The 17,680-nt window shown below is 42.5% G+C and overlaps 1 protein-coding gene across 1 annotated transcript in view; it reads left to right on the top strand.

Moving 5' to 3' along the window:
• Positions 1-9,364: 9,364 nt before the first annotated feature.
• The window catches only part of LOC147435158 (peptidyl-prolyl cis-trans isomerase CYP18-2-like), a 55,372-nt gene continuing 47,056 nt past the window's right edge, over positions 9,365-17,680 (top strand). Inside the window, exon 1 of the mRNA XM_086488266.1 lies at positions 9,365-9,582. Coding sequence (XP_086344392.1) covers positions 9,424-9,582 — 159 coding nt within the window. The 5' untranslated portion in view covers positions 9,365-9,423. The remainder of the gene's footprint in view (positions 9,583-17,680) is intronic.

The following is a 17,680-nucleotide window of genomic DNA, read 5'->3' as shown; positions in this document are numbered from 1 at the left end:
CTTCTTCTTGTTACATATGGTGTGAATATCCTCTTAAGGGGTTCTTTTTTTTTTAAGGGACACTTTAAACTTTTGAGGAAGCTGAAATCGGTATGAAGATGCCTCCATTCGTGGTGTCACCCATGTGAACCAAGGAACGGTCGGCAAATTTGGTTGGACACCTTTTTAAAAGGTGTTAAGTATAATTTGAGAACGAAATACCAAAAAAGGTGAAAAATGGCACAATTTTGAGAGAAGCTACAGACTAGCATTTGCTGTCCGATTGTGAAATGTGTTGATCTTCAGCTATTGCATCATCTGAGGGTACTTGGTAAGGTCTCGCCAGCCTTGCAGTTACATTTGTGGAATCTAATTAGTGTGAGCTTTGAGCCAAGAAGAGATGCCATTTGCTTTGGAGAATTCGCTGATTATGGAGATGCCTTCTGCTATGTGCTGCATGGAGTCCTGCTTTTGAAGAGGTTGCCTTTAATTTCCTAGTATGTGCGATAGATTTTTCTACTCCTTGGAGAGACTTGTGAGTTAGCTATTATCAAATCTCCACCTGCACTGCTAGTTTAAATAGTTGCCATTGCTACGTTGTTGCTAACTAGGAGCTCTACACATGAAAGAATCTTTGATTACAGTCGGGCGCTAGATGCATGACATATGCTAGTTCATAGATTTTCACGCTAGATGTGTTACGAGACTAGGCACCCTCCTGTTGTAGTGGTTAGCTGCAATTGGGATAGCTAGAGTAATGGTTAATTATGTGTTGTCTATTTATTTTACTAATTGAGTTGATGATGATTTTGTAGAGTGGAATGTGGGGAGTTGATGAAGAGGCGACGGCAATTACTCTTGGCCATTTTATATTTGCACAGTATTTTAGAATATCATTTCAATAAGCCACTATGGCTCTGTAAATAGTTGTAGTGGGAACTCCCCTTATGGGTCATGCAAGAACTAATGAGCTTCACTCATTTACAAAAGTGAAAGGCTTGGAGGGTCGGAAGATTCTTGGTTTTGAAAACTATTTGCAATCGAGCAATTGCTTTGTCATGGAGGACGATATCGGAAAGCTTAATTAAAGAGGAAGAAGGATGATGCATGCTGTGGGTACTACATCTCGCACGAGATTCTGTGGTATGTGACCCATGCCGCATACAATTACCGGTGCCAAACTTCACCAAAGTCACTAATCTTACTCGCAAGCTACTCAACTACCTTGCCCGCGGGAACGAGGCCCTGCATGCACTCAGTCCGAACTGCAACCATCACCCAGGGCGTTGGAAACTTCCCACAAACAGGTCGCCCTGGCCTGGACCTCTGGGTAAAAGCGTACCCTCCCATCACTGTCATTCTCTCTCTCTGCACGGCTCTGAGCTCATCCCTCGGCATCACGCTGCCCGCAACAGCTCGCACGCCATGCAAGGCTTTATAAAGCCTTTACACACCCTTTTAAAAAAAAAAGGTGTGGCTTAAGTCTTTTGGTCGGTTGCCCAAATTTTTTTATTTTTTTAAAAAGTTGGGGCTATTGCTTAACCTCGAGTCACACCCTTTTGTTCAAGTTCCCTACCAAGTGAGCTACACCCCCTACCTCCATTTACCAACTCAATTGGATCTTCCCCATTCGGTCACTGTTTTCCAAAAGGTATCGAAAACTGCCGAGATACGACCAAGAAGCTCAACTTTCTCCCTCTTACAAGTCAACAGATTAGTACTGGCACGGGAGAATCCCACAATTGCCAAATATTTTCGCAACAAAAATTAATGGCTTCTCCAACTTACAATGACTATCTCAATTCACTTGAATAACCTGCGGATTCCTCTTGAGGATAAGGGTGATCAGACGCCATGCAATTTGACTCGACTCGCAGATGCACCGTCAAATCGTCCACTTTTCTGGCAATTTCCTAGCGCATCGCCATTCCGGACTGGACGTCACCGCTATTTCTCAGCTAAGTACATTACGTTTCTCTTATTTATTTTACTCTTTTATTCCGCATATTGCATCTGTGAATATCACCAAATAGCCTTTTAAGCATTACCATTTAAATATTTATTTTATTTTAAAAAAAAACCACTCAATCATGGCACACCTTCCTCAGGCACCCACGATTGCGAAACAACGTCAAAATTTGCAACAATCACTCACATATGAACGCATGCGAAGGCAAGAACTTGAAGATAAATTATTGCATTCTGCACGCACCGAATCTGCACCGGCACCCAAGAAAAACAAAATTAGCAGAAAAGCCTTCACTTTCAAGGATTTTGATGGCACTAAAGATGCTAGCACGGTTCTAGCATGGGTTAGTCAACTAGATGACTATTTTCATGATGAAGACTTTCCCGAGCGTGAAATGGTAAAATGTGCATCAAATCATCTCACTAGCAGCGCTGCATTGTGGCGGAACGCCACCAAACAGCATGGGAGAAGACCACGCACCCGGCATGCATTTAAAAAAGTGTTTTTACCCCAATTTTTGCCCACACAGTACAAAGCTAAAGCACGACGTCAATGGGATTTAATTCAACAGGGTAGAAATGAAGATGTACAGGGTTACACTTATCGTTTTTGGAATTGTTTAATTCAATTGCAAGCTATTGAACATGTTAGTCGCAGGAAATTGAAGCGAAAGTACATATTAGGTTTGGCACTACAAATTAGTGTTGAGGTAGATATGTTCGAACCAGATTCTCTGTCAAAGGCTATTAATTTGGCTCTCAATGCAGAAAAGAAGAAAGGTGGACATTCCTCTCACATAGATCAACTTGCTAACACTAACCGCAACAAGAGACCTCCTTTCTCACCTAACTTTGACAGAAAAAAACACCAAAGCCGTACTTTTTTCAAAAGACGTAGATTCGACAATTCTCCTACAACTGCTCAACCTCATACGAGCAACAACAACAACAACACCCAGCAACGAGGCAACCAAAATTCTTTCAACCAACGTTCTCCTCCAAATTCTAATGGTAACAAAAAGGTGAAGTGTTTTAAATGCTTTTAATATGGTCACTATGCAGAAAAGTGCCCAAATGGTCATTCTAAGGGCAATGGCCATTCCAATGGAGTCAACAGAAATTCAAGTCAAAAACCCTTCAACAACAACTACCCCAATAGAGCTACTCTTAACCTCATCGAAGATGCTATACCCGACGACAATGAAGTGGAAGCTAACTACGGTGAGGAATATGATCCTGATTATGATAATGATGACAACCCATCCTCAGGTACTCCTATATCTCCTCACACTTTGTTTAAAGTGCAAGGCAATGTTAAGGGTGAAAGTGTCACCATTTTGTTAGATGATGGTAGTAGCCATGATTTCATTTCCACACGATTGGCACAACAACTATCTCTCTCTCAAATCTCATCACCTCACAAGGTCAAAACTGTTTTTAATAATCAACGTTTTAATTGTAAAACTCAAGTCACAGTTGAAGTTCGCATTGGTGAATTCACACAAGCACGCACATTTTTGGTAGCACCATTGCATGGTCTTGATATGATTTTGGGAATGCCATTTTGTCATGAATTTGACCCGTTGATTAATTATAAAACACGTACAATGTCTCTCACTCATAATAATAAAAATTTCTCCATCCAAGCAACACTGGCACATCAAAAATTTCCACTCCTCTCTCACACTCAAGCAAAAAGAGCTATTCGAAAACAGGGGAAAACATATCTAGTATTGGTAAATCACATTTCTGCTGAAACTGAAACTTCACGTAACTCCACACACGATAAATTTCTCTCACAATTTAAAGATTGTTTCATGCATGATTTGCCACCTGGAATTCCACCATCACGCCCAGAAGACCACAAAATTGATATTATACCGGGTAGTGAACCTCCTTGTAGAGAACCTTATCGTGTAAATCCTACCGCACACAGGGAAATACAAACTCAAATCACTGATTTACTTGATCGAGGCCTAATCCGACCTAGTAGTTCACCATATGGAGCTCCAGTACTTCTTATCAAGAAGAAAAATGGAACCTTTCGTATGTGTATCAACTACAGGGCTTTAAACAAGATCACCATTAAGAATAGGTTTCCTATTCCTAGAGTGGATGACCTATTAGACAAAGTGAAAGGGGCAAACATCTTTAGCAAAATTGACCTCAAATCAGGGTACCATCAAGTTAAAATGTTTGAACATGATGTCCACAAAACTGCTTTTAGAACACAAACTGGACACTATGAATTCCTCGTCATGCCATTTGGTTTGACAAATGCACTAGCCACCTTCACACGCATGATGAATAGAATTTTCATTGACCACCAAGATTTTGTGATTGTATTTTTTGATGACATTTTGGTATTCAGTAAATTTGAAGAAGAGCATAAACAATATTTAACACGTGTATTTGATCTGCTTGCACAAAATCACTTGTATTTGAATCCTGAAAAGAGTTCATTTTTCCAATCTGAAATTGAATATTTGGGACACATTGTATTGGGTAAGGGAATACATGTCAATCCAAATAATTATATATATTATTAATATATATATATTAAATAATTAATAAGGGAATATATACAAGGTTTGTATTTAAGAAAACTCACAAATAAGTTTATGATAGGTTTGCCATCATTTACGATGATTGAAATGCACAAGGTTTGTATTTAAGAAAACTCACAAATAATATATTAAATACGAACTCCACAAGAGAGGTGCCGTGGAGTTTGGGGCTAGATTTAGGCCTTTCTCTTGTAGATTCTCTTCTCTACTCTCTTATGCTATGGTTATTTTGCTGCGTACTCTCTAATCTAGTCTCCATCCCTTACACATCTCTTACACTCTCTTACAAGCATGTCTATGTCAATTCTATGTTTACTCTGTGTGTGTGTGTGTGTGTGTGTCATAGTCTAGGTGTGAGTGTGTGTGCTTGGAAATTGGAAGAAGAGGTGGACAGGTTGATGGTGATGCTTGGGAGCTTGTGTTGAATAGTTTAAGCGGTCGATCTCCCCCTCTTCTCCCAACAAGATGTGCTTTCGTGAACGAAGCCACTAGATTTTTGGGTTGCCGTTGCTGGACAATGAGGATGATTGTGAGCATGAGCCTATTATTGTAGATGACTCGAGTGATCATCAAATTTAAAGGTGGCCTTGAGCAATGTGGCGGGGATTTGGTACACACGCAAACACTAATCATGCAAAAATCCTATTAATATTTACTTTATCTGATGAGGATATGCCAACACACACTCTTAATGCAAAATTAATGACTAATTTGCATGCTCAATTAAGAGCTTATTAGAGAAAAAAAAACACATTAACTAAGATATGAAAAATTAAGAAATGCTCGATTAGTGAGTTTCATTAAGAAAGAGTATATACACACTTAGTAAGATATAAGAGGATGCTCAATGAATGATATTATTAAGAGAGTGCTAAATGCAAAATGTAAATCTAAATGCCAACTAGAGGGGATTGATTAAACTCAATGGCACCCTAACCTAAGCTCTGATGCCAAATTCTGGGATCTATGGTGGGTGCAAGAGCTCAGGGGGGCTTGAAGTTGAAGGTAGCCATAGCTACATAGTTACACACACACACACACACACACAAAGACACACACACACACAAATAGAGAAGTACACCCTTGCAATAAAGTAGTTGGCTCAATATATAAAATGCAAGTAATACATTTAATATAGGATAGAATATTTATAGCATAACCTTTACTTATAAGGTTGAAAAGCTATTCGGCTAGAGCCTTTGACTTACACTTGGCCATATAAAATTATATAGCATAATATCTAGGATATTGTGCCATACAAGCTCTTATCTTTCACCATGCAAGCTCTTATCTTTCACATAGGCTTTTACAATTCAGAGTTGTTGCACACACGTTCGAAACATTACTTGTTGTAGGTGTAAAAGCTATACATACTATCACATGGATCTACACATGGGTTCTGCCACACAGGCCGTGACAACATTGCAAATAGAGCTTGCGTATAGTCATGGAAGATTTGGAGAGGTTGAGGTAGTGGTGTCCATACAAGAGGCCAAGTACGACCCCCTTTCCCTGCTTGTGCCTTGTTGAGAGGAAAAAGAGTGAGAAGAGGTCACATATGGAGATGGCATGATGCATGGTCAAAAGCCAAGCTTTGTCCCATGCATTTTGGCTTGAGCCTTTCATGTGTACTTTGAATGTACTAAACACGTGTCCCAAAAAAGTGTTGCACTCTGTCACTACATATAAGGCTAAATCAAAGCCAACATACAATTGGTAGAGGAAACTTCAAAGGCAAGGGGAGCTAAAGGGGTTGTGAAAACTTTTGTAGAAACAATATGAACAAAAATGGCAAGTGATGTTGTTTGTGTGGTAGTCAAGACCACTTTGAGCATGATTTTCCACAAAGAAGGTAGCATAACAATTATGTAGGTACTAGGCGGGGGTAAGAAGAGCCAAAAAGGCTATTTGTTATGCTCCATATGATAAACACTATGTTTGCAAATGTATCAAAATGTGGTAGTGCATGGCATGCAGATTGGGCTACATCGAATTACATGACCAACCATGTTGAATAGTTTTGGGACCCACAAACTTTGGACATTCATTGTTAAGTTGAGATCAAGGATGATACAACACATCTTCTATAGGGAATATGTTATTGCCTATGACATATTGCAGTGTGTTTTCAATATTGATTTATGTACTATGTGTACCAAATATTAAAAAGAACTTGGTGTCTATTGGGCAAACGTTTAGCATGATTTGTAGGTCAAGGCCAATTTTTATGATTTGTATGCAGAGAAATACGAGAAGAATGGATGACTTGTAAGCATTTGGGAAAAATTCACACTCGTGAGATGTACTTGAAATGAAAGTTGCCATGTTTACACAAGGGTCAATATTTATTTGGGAAAGCGACATTTAGCATATGTGTATGAATGTGCCAAGGCTAAAAACTATTCAAAGTCAAGAGCTTATGATAGGTTTGCCATCATTTACGATGATTGAAATGCACAAGGTTTGTATGAAATACGAGAAGAATGGATGACTTGTAAACATTTGGGAAAAATTCACACTTGTGAGATGTACTTGAGATGAAAGTTGCCATGTTTACACAAGGGTCAAGATTTATTTGGAAAGCGACATTTAGCATATGTGTATGAATGTGCCAAGGCTAAAAACTATTCAAAGTCAAGAGCTTATGATAGGTTTGCCAACATTTACGATGATTGAAATGCACAAGGTTTGTGAGGCTTGGCAATTTGGAAAGCAGGGAAAGATATCATTTCCTCGTGACAAGCATGGAAGCAAAAATGTGTTTGAGATAGTGCATATTGATGTGTGGAGCCCTGCAAAGATTGCATCTATGGGTGGATGCAAGTTTTATGGCACCTTCATTGATGACCATACAAAGAACATATGGGTGTACTTCATGAATGAATGAGGTGGGGTGTTTACTCTTTCGAAATTTCAATGTTATTGAGCGAAAAAACAGATTTGGAGATATGTACAATGCTTGAGGTCAGATGGAGGGGGAGACTACTTCTCCAATAAATTTGGCAAAAAGCATGGAATTTAGATGCAATTTCCATATGGGTATACTCCGCAACAGAATGGTGAATAGGAACATTGCAAAAGTTGCAAGGACAATGATGAATGTGAAGAATATGCCTCACATTTATTGGGTTGAAGTAGTTTCTACAGGCATATAGATTATGATAAAGACTCCTATTGTACATAGCATGGTACCCAGGTAGAAGTTTACTTGCAAAAGACCTAGTTTGGTACACCTTGATTTGTTTGAATGTATTGCTTATGTGCATGTGTTGGAGGAGTTGCAAATGAAGCTGGATACAAAAGCTAAAAAATGTGTGTTCATTGATTATCCCCTTTAACAAAAATGGTATAAATGCTACAACTTTGTCGTGGGTCAAATGAGGGTAAGCAAGAATGTGTTTTTTGGTGAGTTTAAGAGCTTCATTGTTGTTGTACATTATGCTATTGGGACTGATTTCAAGGAAAATGTGGTTGCAAAATATGCAATTGTGCAATCACAGGTTTTGAGTGGACCACACAAGTCATCTAGTTCAAGCCTTGTTAAGAATCCATGGAGTGCCAAGATGTGTGAGAGAGTAAGTTCTACAAGGTCATCAAATGCATCAACAGAAAAAAAAAGGTTGATCATGCACCAAGGGTGTTGAATCTTAGTGTAGGTCATGATGATGGCGATTCAAGAGGCTCATAGCAAAGTCTTGATGAGGAGTTTTATATACTCTCTATGAAAAATCTAGGTGCAATAAGGTTGCATGCAAAAGATAGGGCACCTGGAAATGACAATGGACCATGAAGATTTAGAAGAGTAAGGAATCCTATGCAAAGATTTACATGTGGAAATTGTATGTCTCACCATTGTGCATATGTGGCAAAAGATCGTTTAGGATGTAGGGCCTAGTTGCTTAGGGGATGTCATTGGCCAAAGTGAGATCAAGCCATGAATAAGGAGATGGATGGTTGTATGGATTTATGTAGATGATTTTATTGTTGGTGGCAATCATGAGGCTCGAGTTGAGGAGAGTTGGAGTTGAGCATGCAAAGAGTTTCTTAAAGAAGGAGTTTGACATGAAGGATTTGGGAGAGCGGTGCTATTTCTTTGGGCATTGAAATTATACACACAAAAGAGGGCATATTGTTTTCAAGGTATGGAATGGTTGATTGTTGTATATTGTCCCGAGCCCCCTCCTCTTGCATAGCCACTTATTGATCAACACTACCATAGATTGTCCCTAGTACGACTCTTGACTCAATGAGCTTTGTAAACATAGTGCATCCCGTGCACTCTAAAGCAAAAGAGGTCGTCTAACGTTCTGAGGCAAAAATCGAGTCAAAGCATGTAACCTTACTTCCAATCTATGCATGTGACAAAGGCTTCAAGCGTTTGTATAAGCACAATAAAGAGAGAGAGTGAGAGATGCAATGATGTGTGCGTGTGTGTGTGCGCATGTTTGATTGGATTGTGGCAAAAGATTACATTCTTGTAGCTCATAACGAAGGAGTGAGAGGGGTCAAGGGAAAGCCTGTGTGTAATGGTGTGTGTCACGTATGGTGGACTCTAGTGTTGATGCAAAGTGAGAGACGATCTTGAGCCTGTTAATATCTTTATGCTGTAGTGTTCTTAGAGAGAGCTAGAGAGACTTAAACCTTGGGTTGTTACCGGCCTCATAAAGTTCTTGCTACTTTGATATTTTAAAATTTTTAAGTCACAAATCTCTTGTTGATAGGGCTGCATCTTAGTCCTTCGAGTATTGTTAGTAAAAACCCAACATGAAATTTCTCGTGGAGGCATTCCTTATTTTTAGAGAGATTCAGAGTGTTTAACGTCCAATGCGGGACGGGGCTCTTAGCTGACTTTCCCGAAGAGGATTTAAAACACCAGATTCAGTCCTCAAAATTCCCGCTTTGGAGCACTATGGCCAGAATCAAGCCCAGAGCGTTGCTTGCGCAGAGTAAGCAGAAGAAGGCCCCCGCTCGCTTCAGCAGGACTTTCCTTTTCGTGGGCGTCTTCCTTATTGCGTTCCTTCTTGTTACCTTCTTCTTTCGATCCGGACAGCGTCGTCCCACGCTCTTAGTGAGTCATCCTTCCAGATCTGTGAGAGAGAGAGAGAGAGAGAGAGAGAGAGAGAGAGAGAGAGAGGATGCAGTACAATTGCCAACACGAGAATCCAATCATCATCCAGAAGCCTGTTCAAAATGCTATCTGATTGAAGGGCATTTGGATCCATCGAATCAAAATGCTATCTAATTGAAGGGCATTTGAAACCATCGAGAGTCACTAGTCCTAGACTGTATGGCACAATACTACATGAAAATTTTCGAGTAGCGAGCTGCAGCTGTTTATAGTCTTGCCAAGTCTTGACAAGCTTTGTGTGGAATAGAGTGGTGCTTTTGTGAGAATTGGCATTGGAAGATGCATTCGGGTGACCCTAAGCAAGCAGCAATGGATGCAATCACGCTTTGTTCAAAGTTAACAACCGGTAGACAGATTGGATTATGAATGAAAGCACCTCTTGGATGTGCCCTAGGCTGGTGACAGCCATACAAAGGGAGCACTTCACGCTAGAAGCCAAACAACCTACAAAGAGGTCGCCTCATCTCACGGGCACATCTAACCCTATGTGCATGTGGACAAGCTACTTCATGACAAGAGTTCAATTAGCTTAGGAAGTGTTATGGCACCTTTGTGAGTCTGTCTGCAGACCGTGCATGTCCAGACATTTAGAGTAGTTGCATTTCCTATGGTTGCACACAACATGATTATCAAATTACAGTCAGTATCCATCAAGAGCATTTTACAGTGCATAGAACCTATTTTCCCTATTTTAGCAAATTTTTACTTATTATTAATAAGTGACTTTGTTGGGAAAGTGGGTAGGGCTAATTGACTAAGGCAATATATAAGGAAAGCTAGCGCTAGCACTTTCTGCCAGAAGAGGCAATAGGACCAAGTGTCTGGCAGTGCATCTTTTCAGCAAGACCCCTGATAAAACAACCTAGCATTTTTCAGCCATCGAGACAGCCTAGTATTTTCAGCATTTGCAAATCAGCCCCAACGTTGTGAAACTTGCGGATCGGCCTGGCGTTAGCAGATTCACAACAGATTCCCTAGCGTTTTTGCAGCAGACAGCAGGTCAGCCCAGCGTTTTTGCAACTGCAGACTACCATCAACATTTTGCAGATTCCCAGCAACAGAACCTTCACTTGCATCAGCGTTTTGCATTTTCAACAGTTAGGATCCGTACCGCAGCCTCAAAACCTCGCAGATCACCTTCCTGCAGCAAATCTTCACCGCACGGTCAGATCAGCTAGTGTTTGCAGATTCAGCATTTGTGTTTTTAGCGCATCGTCGTTGTGTCGTCATCATTGCCGTCGTCACCGACATAGAGTCAAAATTCAGCAGATACAAGATTTGGAGATTTTAGTCCTTAGCGTTTCTAGATCTCAGTCTGTCTTGTCATCGTCCTCATCGTCGTCGACATCGTCGGCAAGTCCATTGCATCTAGACCATTGTACCAGATTTGTGCAATCAATAGCATAGACCTCTCTCGCCATAGAGAGTAGGGCCCTTGGAGGAGGGTTTGACAACATTCTGGTGTCGTATTCTTCTCTCTCTATCTCTTAGTCTCAACACCTTCATTCATAGTGTTTACCACTTGTTTGTGATCATTTGCACTCTCACTAAAGGAATGGAAGGCTCTACCTTCCGTAAGTAAAAGGAACCCTTGAGCACAGTTCGGAGCACTCATCTTGAGCAAATTAGGTATGGAAAATTGCTAAAGATCTATAAAAGAAACCCATTGGGCACTCAGTAGAAGTAGAAGGAGGGACACAAGGAGGCAGACACCCAGCAGTCAAGAAGCACCTCATTAGGAGCCGTAGCTTTTTCTCAAGAAGAAGAAGACCCAAATCAGCCTCGCGTTTTTAGTTTCCAGCAGACAGCACGAGAACCCGCTCCCACCAGGTTGCAGATCTTCGCCAGATTCCCCATCTAGTACCATATCAGCCTAGTGTTTTCAGAATTCAACAGATCAGTCAGCGTTTTCAGATTTCAGCCAGATCAGCCAGTGTTTTTGCATTTCAGTCCTAGCGCGGCGAAGTGGTTGTATATCCAGGCCGCAGTATTGCCGCAGTAGCAGATCCCCCGCAAAACACCTAGCGTTTTTAATTTTCAGCCTTGACGCTGTTGTTGTCGACACCATCGTCGTCATCGCCATCGTCATAGTCGTCATCGAAGTCACTATTTTGACGACGACACCATTGCCATCGTCATCGCAAATCCCTATCTTGACGACGGTACCTTCGCATCGTCATCGCAATTCCGGACTGGACGACGACACCATCGTCATCGTCACAGTCACCATTGTCATCGTCGTCGACATCATCGTCATTGACATAGACCGATAATACCCGTCGTCGACATCACCGTCTTTGACATAGACCTCGTCGTGGACTTCACTGTCTTAGACACAGTACCGTTGTGGACTTCGTCCTCGTCCACAAAGACCCTTAGTATCTCGTCTTCGGCATAGACTTGTCGTCGACTTTCCTATCTTCGACATAGAACCCGCAGTACCTGTCGTCGACATCATCGTCTTTGATATAGTCCCCTTTAGTACCTTAGTACCCCTTCAGTACCTCTGTACCCAACATCGGTAGCATCAGTACCCATTAGCATCAGCATCGCAGCATTTTGTCATTGCAGCAGCATTGTGCAAGAATAAAGAAAGTACTTGCTCTGACAACAGAGCAAGGGGAACCCTTGAGGGTTGGGACCCGACATCCCTGTGTCGTCTCTTTTCTCTCTTTCTTTCAGATCAGTTCAGTTCTTTTAAGTGAAGTAAAGTGTCCCTTGAGTTTGTGTGCGGAGTACTAGATTTGAGAAAATCCTTATTCTCTTTTGTTGCACCTGACATTGGTATCAGAGCTTTGTGTGCTTCGGTTTCGCGAACTCAAGGGAAGTACCAAGAACACCAAGAACTCAAGAACTCAAGAACCCAAGGAACCTCTCCCAAAATTTTTCCCCTAAAGAATCTTTGAGTCCCGACCGTGGACTTACTAGGTCCCATCTTCATTGCCATGTCTTTGAAGGAAGATCGACATCGGATACAAGAAAACCCAGATCTCGAGTACCAAGATCTCCTAGCTTTGTATGCGGATATGGAAGGAGTTGGGGACAGGATCCCTAGCCTCTTCTGCATTTACATTCGCATGTAGCGTGCATCCATTTCCCTCGTCATTGAACCTTTGGAAAGAACTCCGGAACCAAACCTCAGTCCATCAACACCGGTAATGTTTTCACCACAGTCAGTGTTTGGGGAACAACTCTTGCTACAACAGGCAGAGTCAGCACTATCTGACAGAGTTACCCGGAACACGGAACGGGAACGGCGACGGGGACCCCCGCGAAACGGGGGAACGGCCAGGGGTCCGGAACGGGAACGACGCGGAACGGGAGGCATAAAAAACACCCAAATAATGCAATTTTTAGCTCTACATGTTTGGAATTTGAATACAAGTAGTATTAGAGTCCTTTGACTCTAATACTCACAAAAAACTCGATTTGAAGACCCCTAGGCCATGGACGATGCGAGAGGGAGAGGGAGAGACTTGAGAGGGAGGGAGGGAGGAAGAGAGCTTGAGAGAGAGAAAGAGGGAGAGAGCTTGAGAGAGTGAGAGGGGGAGAGCTTGAGACTCGAGAGTCGAGAGAGCTGAAGGCTTAGCATGTGGATTTACTTGAGAAGGGAATGGGTGTGAGTGGGTGCATTTTGAGTCCTTGCACACTCTAAAAAACACCTAATGTTCACTAAAAATTTGCAACAAACTGCCTATTTCTCCCCATTTTGAGAGTTGGCCATTCTGGGCCGTTCTGAGCCGTTCCGGGTTGTTCTAGAGCCGTTCCGGTATCAAGTGGTCACCGCGGGACGTTCCGGCCTTGCAGGGGGGGAGGAAACGGCGTTCCAATGTTCGAGGGCCTAGGGAATGCGTTCCGCGGTAACTATGCTATTTGGTATAGAGCCCATGCTGATATTCGGCAATCGTAGTAAGGCTGGATAGTGACCCTTACACGTTGTTTGCATCGCCAACAATACCCACAACACTCACAGCACCCGTAGGAACATCAATCCCTAGTTTCGAAGGGATTCTTATCGGTGATGTATCCATAGCATCATAAGCATTTATCAGTCAACATCAGAAGTTCAGATAGAAGTTCAATAGCTGTGCCTCACTTTTAATAGGGGGGATGTCACGTGTGCACTTCACTTTTGCCACGTGGACACGCTTCTGCCATAGTCTAGCACGAGTCTTAGCTTAGGATTGAGCCTGGCACCTTTGTGAGCCCCTAGCGGGACGTGCATGTCCAAGCCAGTCACACTTGCATAATCTCTCTTGCATAAGAACAATCATTTCATCATCCAGGCATTTTACCGCGTGAACCACCTCTTATAAGTCATTTTATTAGCAGTGACTTTTGGAATTCTTTTTGTAAGTTTTGGAAGCCAAACAACCTACAAAGAGGTTGCCTCACAAGGAGGTAAGAGAGGAGGGGTAATCACTTCAGGCAGAGGGGACATAAAGAGGGTGTCCTACCTACAAAATGCGAAGCGATGGAGAAGAGAGATTGGGGGCATGAGAAAGATAGGAAATTGTACAGAGATGAGAGAGAGGTTAGCCTTAAGCTGCTAGAATCATCTCGTCGGTGGATGAATACCCCTTCCACCTGTCAAAGTTGGCGATGCGGAAGCGTGTAGACCAAGGTGAGAAAGCACGAGAGAGAGAGAGAGAGAGAGAGAGAGAGAGAGAGAGAGAGAGAGAGAGAGAGAGAGAGAGAGAGAGAGAGAGAGAGATGCACTGAACTAATCAACCAAGGCAATGAGATAACAAATGATAATACAATGGGAGCTGAGGATTTCTTATATAGAAACCTCAGTAAATTGCCCTACCCAGACTTTGACAAATAAGTGAAATAAATCCCTAAAAGCCAAAATAAATATTGGGTTCACATTGGGCAGTTCACTTGAGATGCCTAAACTCTAACACCCTCTTTGCAGCTCATAGTGGACATCAATAGTGAAACCAAGTTGATGAAGAAGCTACCATGGACACCCCAGAAAGTGGCCTCCAACTGGATACACCTCGGTGTTGCTCTCCTTAACTTTGTACCCGAAAGAAATGCCATCTTGAGCATCGGTTGCCTTTGTAGAAAATCTGAACTGTAGACAAGACTACGTTCAATAATCCCCATTCATGAAGTGTGAACATATCACGCCCAAAATATAACACTCCAAGATAATGAAATCTGGAACACATCCTGTCCATGATCCGACCAACAACAATGAATTGGCGCGCCCATCCATAGTGTCTTTGATACGCCTGATTGGTTCCTTGCCAGATGCATGTGCCTTGAACTGCGACCTACGGGTCCAAACACCAATAACTTGAACTCCTACACAAGGTGTAAGGTGCAACAGAATGAATGTTGAACTTTGCTCAAGATGAGTCCGAACTGTGCTCAAGGTTCCTTTTACTTACGAAAGGGGGAGCCTTTCGTTCCTTTAGTGAGAGAGTGCAATGGACACAAACAAAGTGAATGACACCGTGAATGAAAGTGCATGAGACTCGGAGATAGAGAAGAGAATACGACACCAGAATGTTGTCAAAACCCTCCTCCGAAGGCCCCACTCTCTATGGCGAGAGCAATCTACTATTGATTGCACAAATCTCTACAATGCTTGGACTTGCCGACGATGTCAACGACGAGGGCTGAAAACTGAAAATGCTAATGGCCGAAATGTGCAAATTTTAATCTTCTGAATTATGACTCTATGTCGGTGACGATGATGCGACGACGACATGCTGAAAACTAAAAACACTGATGCTTGTGGGGATTTCGTCGCGAAGATTTGCAAAAACATTGAAGTGCCTTGCAGATGCAAAAACGCTAGGGCTGAAAATGGTCTTGCTATGGAGAATCTACTAACGCTGCTTGGTCTACTATCGCCAAGAATTTGCAAGAGCAAAAACGTTGGATGATCTGGTCCAAAAACGCTAGCCTTCGGCTGTGATGCAAAAACGCTAGGCCTCTTGGGGGTTCTGCTGAGAAGTTGTCTGTTGAGCTAGTGCTCTTGCTGCCTCTTCTGCCAGAAAGTGCTAGCGCTAGGTTTGCTTATATACAAACTTAGCAAAATTGCCCTACCTACTTTCCAACATTTTTCACTGCGTGCTGAACACACAGTACTTCCTGTGAGGGTTCCTTGGACCTAAGCTCGAGAGCCAAGATCGGTTCTTCGTAATCGATCGAACCTTCTTGTGGGGATTCTTTGGACCTCGACTCGAAAGCCAAGATCGATTATTCGTGATCGATCGCATCTGCAACGAGGTTAGCTTCGCTAGAAAAAGCATCAACTAAACCATCATCCTTGTGAACTATCACATCATCTCTATCGTGCAAATCATCATGCTTGTGAGAAATCACATCTTGATTATGCAAATCATCATGCTTATCCAAATCATCATGCTCATCATTATCATCATGCTTATCATCATGCAAATCCTGTGTGTCATGCTTGGGAGAAGAAGAGACTGAGAGAGTCTTCTTTTCCCGAATCTCTTGCATCTGTGCCTGCACTTGAGAAAAGAGTCGCAAGAACTCTTTCTTGTGTTGGTCGCTCTTTTCTTTTCTTGCTTTGGTCTTACGATTAAATTCTGCTTGTCTTTCTTCACGCTCACGCGCTATGGCGGCCATTCTGTCTTCGTATTCACGCTCTATGGCTGCCATGATTTTGTCGCTTTCTAACTCCCTGTCCATCATCATCTTGTCGAAAGCCTCCATAGGAGTTAGTGCAATCGAAGGGAGAGGATAAGAAAAACCCCTGGTGGGGAAAATTCTTCTTCTCCACTTCCATGCTCACTACCTTCGTGCGAAGTATCCATTCCGCTTCGAGTGATGACCATTCACTGAAGTCGTGGGTTCTTGTGGTCTTGGGTTCTTAAGTTCTCGAGGTTCTTAAGTTCTCGAGGTTCTTGCGGTTCTTGAGGGTCTTGAGGTTCTTGCGGTTCTTCTTTCGCTTGCAATCTGTGTTAGAGAAGGATCTTCTCTTCACCCGAGTTCTGCTCTTTTCCGCGGGCGCACCCCTTGGCGGCCTTGCGCTCACATCAAGGTTCCTTTTTCCCACCTCACGTCGATTGGCCGGCCGCTAAGTGCACGGTCCGCTCTCAATGAGTGAAAAGAGGCACAAGGGGAGGGTGGACAAGCCCTTCTTTCTTGGGTTTCCTGTCTTTCTTCAAAAACACGATTAGAAATCGACACGCCCAAGAAGTCTTGGGTTACGTGCGACCGCAACAAGCAAAAAAAAATTTGTGGTTCTTGTGGTTCTTTCCTTCAGTGATAGAGAACACTGCCAAAGCTCTGATACCAATGTAAGGTGCAGTGGAATGAATGTTGAACTTTGCTAAAGATGAGTGCTCCGAACTGTGCTCAAGGTTCCTTTTACTTAGGAAAGGGGGAGCCTTCCGTTCTTTTAGTGAGAGAGTGCAATGGACACAAAGTGAATGACACTGACTAAAAGTGCATGAGACTGGAAGATAGAGAAGAGAATACGACACCAGAATGTTGTCAACACCCTCCTCCGAAGGCCCCACTCTCTATGGCGAGAGCGGTCTACTATTGATTGCACAAATCTCTACAATGCTTGGACTTGCCGACGATGTCGACGGCGATGAGGACGTCGACGAGGGCTGAAAACTGAAAATGCTAATGGCTGAAATTTGCAAATATTATCTGCTGAATTATGACTCTATGTCGGTGACGACGATGCGACGACGACACGTTGAAAACTAAAAACACTGATGCTTGTGGGGATTCCGTCGTGAAGATCTGCAAAAACGTTGAAGTGCCTTGCAGATGCAAAAACGCTAGGGTTGAAAATGGTCTTGCTGTGGAGAATCTGCTAACGTTGGGGTTTTTGCTTGGTCTACTATCGCCAGGAATCTACAAGAGCAAAAACGTTGGATGATCTGGTTTAAAAACGCTAGCCTTCTGCTGTGATGTAAAAACGCTAGGCCTCTTGGGGGTTCTGTTGAGAAGTTGCCTGTTGAGCGAGTGCTCCTGCTACCTCTTCTGCCAGAAAGTGCTAGCGCTAGGTTTGCTTATATACAAACTTAGCAAAATT

The sequence above is a fragment of the Adiantum capillus-veneris genome, chromosome 18 (genome assembly GCF_014529385.1).
Source record: "Adiantum capillus-veneris isolate H3 chromosome 18, ASM1452938v2, whole genome shotgun sequence".
In the NCBI taxonomy this organism is placed as follows: Eukaryota; Viridiplantae; Streptophyta; class Polypodiopsida; order Polypodiales; family Pteridaceae; genus Adiantum; species Adiantum capillus-veneris.
Note: the sequence above shows the minus strand (reverse complement) of the source record. Positions and strands in the feature narration are given on the sequence as shown.